General features: G+C 34.7%; 1 protein-coding gene and 1 long non-coding RNA gene across 2 annotated transcripts; one reads left to right on the forward strand and one right to left on the reverse strand.

Moving 5' to 3' along the window:
* Positions 1–1,360: 1,360 nt before the first annotated feature.
* On the reverse strand, positions 1,361–5,777 carry LOC142166905 (uncharacterized). Its single transcript, XR_012697407.1, has 2 exons — positions 4,859–5,777; positions 1,361–4,435 (listed from the first exon to the last, which is right to left on the reverse strand). It is a non-coding gene; the product is annotated as an uncharacterized LOC142166905 (long non-coding RNA).
* A 3-nt stretch (positions 5,778–5,780) lies between these two features.
* Positions 5,781–6,488, forward strand: LOC107814042 (zinc finger protein 5-like). The gene has a single exon (XM_016639368.2). The coding sequence runs from the start codon at positions 5,781–5,783 to the stop codon at positions 6,486–6,488; it is 708 nt and encodes a 235-aa protein (XP_016494854.2).
* Positions 6,489–7,163: the final 675 nt, after the last annotated feature.

Below are 7,163 nucleotides of genomic sequence, written 5' to 3' on the forward strand. Positions count from 1 at the left end.
GGAAGTCCCAAATAGGTGCTTAGAGATATATCTAAGATATTTCTGCTCTGAAGAAGCCACAGATTGGTATTCCTATTTAGACATGGCTGAGTATTGGTATAACACTTCCTTCCACACGACCTTAAAAACTATACCTTATGAGGCACATTATGGCAGGCCACCACCACTTCACTTGCCCTATTTACCAGGAGAATCAGCTTCCACTGAGGTTGATAACACCTTACTTAATAGGGAGATGAAGCTCCAATTATTGTAGCATCACCTATTGAGAGCTCAACTCAGGAAATGAAACTGAAGCCGACAATCATAGAGGTGACAAGAATTTTGAAGTGGGGAGATTGGATATACTTCAAGGCTCAACCTTACAGACAAGTGACCATTGTTGACACCCAATTTTATCCATCCTTACTCCATATTATGCTAATGAGCTACTATTTTATTTAAGAGCCATAATAATATTTATAAGCATTTTTTTATATATTATAATAAGTACTACAACTTTATTATTATTATTATTATTATTGTTGTTGTTGTTGTTGTTGTTGTTGTTGGTACATCTTTTATAATTTGTTTTTACTACATAGTAGCAGCTTTTAAAATATAAAAGAATTTACAATTTATTCTTTAGCTTGTTCAAATATTTATATAAAATATTATTTATTTTTTAAACTTCTTGTATCTTATTTTTTATTTACTAATTATCATTCCTAATTACTTTATTATTATGTCATTTTAATTTAATAGTAGCTCAATTATCAACCTTACACCTAACCCCAAAATCAATTAAGCCGAATTCCCCTAAATAGCCTTTAGCCTCTAAACTGATAACTTTTTGAATTCCTAAAATTCAATTGCGCCAGCAACTCGCCAACACCTTTCCCCAATTCTTTGATTTGATTTCTTTATTTATTTTTCTCTTTTCTTTCCTTTTTTTTTAAAATTTTCTTTCCTTAATTCTTTTCCTCTTCAAATCTGTAAAGAAATTGTGATTGGGAGCCGTGATTTTAGCTTCAATTTTAGTCGAAATCATTATCGTAATTGAAGGTTTGCATGTTCTTCTTTCCATCTCAACATCCGTGGGTTCAAATTAATTAGATGAACTTGGACAGGATATGAGGTAAGAGCTCTAATTCTTCTCTATTTTTAATACTATTTTGATCTTTTAGTAGTGAAAATCTTTTATTTGGATGGACTTTACTCTGCTACGATTAATTTTTCAAATGGAAACCCCAATCCCCTTTGATTGCTATGACTCCAATTCTACCGTGATTGTTTGGGTCTGATTTTGATAGCTCAATTGGAGACCGTAACGGCTATAAAGGATTCAATTATAAATACGGATGGTTTTAGGGGGGTTTAGAGGGGAAGAGGCTCTGTTTATCGCTGCAACTCACATATTATACTTCCATACCTTACATCTGTATATAGCTCACAATTACACGCTTCAGAGAACTGGCTTTTGATCACTGCTTTGACCTCTGCTTCACTGCTAGTTTTTTTTTCTTTTCGCTACTTCTATGCTTTGCCGACCATAAGCCAAGGCAAGGCTTAGTTTTTTTAATTAGTTTGATACAATCTGGATGTATCGAGTTCGAGTATTGGTTTCTCCTTATTGCTGTTTGAATTTTCGCACGTATTACTGCATACTTTGGAGAGTATCTGGCTTATTTTTTGCTATTGAAGTTACTGGATTTCTAATCTTCATATTATATTGTTATTCCGCTCTCCAACTGGTTAGTTCCCTGAACGACGCATCATAATTTCTTTATGTGTTAATTGTATGGTAGAATAGACTAGTTTTTTTGTCCTCTACTCTCTTAAAATTTTCGTCTATTTTATTCTATTTGCGAGTTGTATTTGCACTTGGACATGATGAATGTTGTGCGACATTCCATTTCGAGCATGTCAAGTTAATAACCAGGTATGTCACTTAATCGCTATGTGTTGTGCCTCCCGTATGGTTCCCTGATTCGCTGTACATTAGAAGTCACCTCTTAGGTCTAACTATATGAATTTGAATTGACATCACGTCTTGCAATATCCTTGAATGAGATAGTGTGAACATGTCGATCACCTAATAGCCATTGTCTAGACTTAAGGAAGTTAGCTTGATGTCTAATGCTTGAGATTTCAATGCTTAACAATGAACTCCGGGATTTTTCTTGCTTGAAAGTCATGACTTGTATTTGCCTATTTTCTCACTGTTAGACTTATCCTAAATAGCTACCATGTTATTAGGATTTTAATCATTTTGATATCATGACTTTATGCTTAACAGAAATTATTTGCTATTGAATACTACAAGCTGGGATGTTTGAGTTCAATTCAATCACTTAAATATCATGTGTTTTAGGACCTACGCCATTCATTCATGCTTCTGTGTCAAATTTGAAGTTTCTAGTGTTGTTTTTCTCCTTGACTTGGTTTAACTTGGACATATTCACCTATAGATTATGTGTTTAGAAAATAATGCTTTAACTAATAATAGCAAAGTTGTTTCTTTGGAAAATAGTCCAAGTTGTCTGCCTTCTTTGTGCGTTTGTTGCTTCTGTTCGGTTGCAGGGGCCTAGACTTGATAGTTTTGGCCAAAGTTCAACTCTTCAGACCTGAGTTTGGAGTAACAGGGGGATTAGGAAAGCTCATAAGAGTCTACGAGGAGTCTGTCAAAGTTTGAAGTTCAGTTAGTTAATTTGCTAGGCTCTAGTTATAAGCTCTATTCAGATAGCATGTAATAACTGAATGTAATAGTGAAATGGGGCTACTTGGGATAAGGGATATTTCATGCTTGTGTTCTATGTGATTACCTGTTGTTGTTTGCTTTCATTGCTTCTTGAAAACATGTTAACACGTTAAATTGGATAGCTTTTGCATTTGAGCTTTCTATGGTGTCTTGGTCCTTAGTAATGTTTTCTTACTAGTATGTTGGGCTCACTTTAAAAGATAAAGACTGTCATTTGTCTTTGGCTGAAGCTTCTAAGCCTTCACTTTTTTTGTCTGTTCCTTTTAATTAATTCAGAAATTTGTTTTAATTTAGCCCAACGTTTGCTTCATATTTTTTACTTCTTTAGATCTAATCACTTCTTTATATGTATGCTTATATCATGAGTATTATTCAAGAAGACTTATCATATTTTAGAGTACACTTGACCATTTTTTACTACATTAACAATTACTTAATTAATTCGGAGGCCAACATGAGCCCTTACATGCCTTATGTGTTACTTGTGTAAGTCCCAATGTGCTCCTTTTATGTGACGCTAATAAGAATAGAAATAGAAACCTGAGATTCTAGACTATTCTCATACAGCTTTATGTGCGATTCATTTTATACAAAACTTCATTTCTTTTACCTATTGCTAGAAGTTGTTCTTTCTCCTTTTTCATGCCTATCTCACTTAGGATAATTAATAGACGACTCACATCATTTAATATAGATTACTAACTTGCAATTTAGTTTTCATTCATCCCACTTAGTTTAAAATTCGGCCGGGACCCACAATTGTGGACCTCGAAGAGTGCCTAATACCTTCTCTCCGAGGTAATTTGAGCCCTTACCCGATCTTTGGTGGCGTTGACTAGTCAAACAGAGTTACTTGTAAATAGGTGCCCCTAACGCACCTTAAAAATTGTTAGGTGGCTACTCTTCTCTTTTAATACTCATTTTAAAAGAGTTGTCACATGTCGAAGCCCGCTTTCGTAAGAAAATGGGGCGTGACAACCATTACATCACAACCTTTTCCACAAATTGGCTTCCAAATATTATGGACCCTTCCAGATTGCTATGAAAGTAGGCCCTGTGGCATACATCCTCTTATTCCCACTATCAGTTAAAATACACCCCACTGTGCATGTTTATCTCCTGAAAAAATGTTATGAGTTACCTACACAAGTTACTTACCCCCTACCAATGACATTGCTAGTCCTCATTGCTCTGAGCCAGAATCTATTTTGCAGAGAATGATGGTAAATAAGGGAAATAAGGTTGTTGCTCGGGTTTTGGTTAAATGGACAGGGTTGCCAGCTGATTCTGCTACATTAGAGTTCTTTAATGCCTTGAAGATTAGGTTCCTTCACTTTGATCCTTGTGGTTAAGGATCGTTTCCGGGAGGGAGTATTGATACACAAAATACACAGTGAGCTCAAGAACAATCCAGCTCAGTGCCATGTCTACTTGGTAGTTAAAAGTTAGTTAGGGGTAAGTTGAAGTTAGTTAGGTAGTTAGAGAAAGATTCCTTCAGTTGTAATAAATAGTAGTCAACTCTCAATTCTTATATAGCATTGTAATTCATTACAAATCATAATCAGAACTATTACATTTCTCTCTAACTCTCTCTCTTTTTCTCTCTTTACACTTCTTTATAACTCCATAGTTGACTTCTCGAGTTTTCTGCAACTCCTGAACAGCTGCTCGATCCTCGAATTCCTTGTTGATTTCCTGCAATTGAGTTAACATAGGATTAAATATATCATGCCTATTTTGAATCCTTCACCTAAAGCGAGAAAGCAATTGAAATAGAGTAGAAGGAAAAAGGAAATAAAAGAAATGGGGATTGATGATAATGAAAAGTTTATTTGTTGTTTTTCTTCTCCAACAAAGGAAGATGTAGTAATAGACAAAGGAATAATCACATAAACTAACGTGGCCCAGAGCTAGAAATTAGTTATGGGTACCAATCAAAGTGAACAATTGTCCAACACAAATGCTTTTGCTAAATTGATTTGAATAAGATTAGATGATGACTTACAATTAATCAATTGCTTTTAGGGTATTAAACTACACGGTTTGTTTTCTCTAAGAAGATATTCCCAGATCTCATAGAAGACCCTATACATATATACATATACTAAGCATGCTTACCTCATCAACCACTTGTTAATATTCCGCTGTACATAGCAACGATTCTCCTATAATTAAATTGCTTCCCTTTAACATGGTCAAGATAAACTTATTCTTTCCTCATTTTTTTTCAATTCCTTAATCTATAAAATGGAGTGTGGATTATTGCAAAGAACCTTCATTTAAGCGATGAATAATCACAGCACTGTATGAACACAATTCAGGGTGCTGTGGTAGATGGGACTAGGTAACCACAGAATGTTATTAAATTAATTCAGTTACATTCTGGCATTTTATATGCTTTGGTTAAGTAATGATGCATGAATCCACTGATGAATTGGTCAATAAAAGTTATATTAAAGAAAGAATTTTAGTACAGAGATAGATTTCTAGCAGAGTCCTTCCAGGCGATTACATCCTCATATCTTTCTTTGACTTCTGTTGTTCCCATTTTATATTAAAACATTCTCCTCTCCTCAAGCACGGAATATTTATTTTTAATTGATCAAGTGGTACCATGAATGCATGTTTTTCCATATAAAAATATTTTAAGAGTAAGTAGAGAACCAATTAATTCTTTAACCATACAGACTAATCCTCTTTGGCAGGAAAGGTTTAAGATGTATATATCTACCACATTTATATGAATAAGATTATTTATAATGCACGAGAGATAGCTTCACTAATCTGACCATTCTTTGCCCTCTCTTTTTTTTTTTCTTAAATATATTGACTAAGGTACGTTTATGTCCCATTCATCCTCATAAAACATAACTACTCTTGTTTGAAGATACAATGCATAGTCAAGAAACTTTAGAAAGTACTACTATATAAGGAAGAGAGGCAGAACTAAATATACTGCATCATCAGCCACCCTAAACATTGTCCTTTTCTTTTGATTTTCAATATTTATCTTAATTCATTCATCCAACTGATCAAGAATATGGAAAAAGATATCTCTTTTGTTTTTCATCCATCATGCAATGTTGGAGGAAATGAATCCTTCTCTAAATCCTGCATGGAGATTAAGAGGCATAAAATATTTGGTTTTGAATTTGATCCCTGTCAAAAATATTTGAAAGGGGAATTAGGAGATCGTGAGAGTGTGAATTCATCATGCTCCACAATTTTAGCAGGAAGAGAGAAACAACGTTCAAATGATGCAAAAGACAAGCCGACGGAGAAGAAGTTTGAGTGCCACTATTGTTCAAAGGAGTTTTCAAATTCACAAGCATTGGGAGGTCATCAAAATGCTCACAGAAAGGAAAGGATGAGAAAGAAAAGGCTGCAGCTTCAAGAAACAAAGGCCAGACTCAGCTATTATCTTCAAGCTTTTCAAAGTACTAATAACAATATCGCTAATTATCATGGCTTGACTTCTTCACCATATTTCTGTGATCCTAATTTGTGCTGTGATTCTTCTGATCAGTTTACACTGTATGAAGAATCCAATATTAGCTTCAGCTCTTATGATCAAGATTCCCGAGTACTCCCATTTCACCAAGAATCATGTACGTTTACTAATACACATGGAACACGATCTAGAGAGAATAGCATGGCAGCAGTAATGAAGCTATCAAGTTTGCCCAATTCAGCTTCTAAACAAGGCTGTATACCTTTAGATCCTGAGCTGGGATTGGGCTTGCATTAATTACAAACGTATAGAATAATTTAGTATTGTAGTTTTGATTCCCATTGGTCACCAATTCTCAAGCTTTTAGTCTTTTTTACACTCAGTAAACATGGAGAAAAGGAAGAAAGAAGAATTTATTAATTTTTGTTAAATTATCTCACATTAGTTGACGGAACATTGACTTCTTATATAGTTATAGGGAATTGTCACCTCATGAACCAGCGTTGATGGGGTTGAGTAAGGCTTAACGCTTATTCAGCGCCGGCCCTTCCTTTTATTTGTTTCTCTCTTTAATGGTGGAGTAAAAGAAAATGACTTTAAGAATTTTTGAATCTTATGAGAACATAATCAGTATACAAATCTACAACAACTCGCTATAATATAAAAGCAAAGGAAATTTTTGTTGAGGAATGCTAGAATGACTGATAGTAGTAAGAAGTAGTTAGCTGTAGTTAGCCAACTGGCACAAACTGTCAGAATCAGTTATAGCCAACTAGTGGAGTGAGTAAATTCAGTAGTGATTAGGTGCTCTCCAGGTATTTTCTCTCGCCTGACCTCCTCTGCAAGTCATTCCTCTCCCTAATCTCCATAGTTGTGCAACATCGATGCAGTGTAACGATAGTTGGTTCGGTTTCAGGAAAGTGTTGGGGTGATTCGGAACACTTAGTTCTGTTTTTGGAAGCTTTAGTTATA

This window comes from Nicotiana tabacum, chromosome 12 (assembly GCF_000715075.1).
Source record: "Nicotiana tabacum cultivar K326 chromosome 12, ASM71507v2, whole genome shotgun sequence".
NCBI lineage: Eukaryota > Viridiplantae > Streptophyta > Magnoliopsida > Solanales > Solanaceae > Nicotiana > Nicotiana tabacum.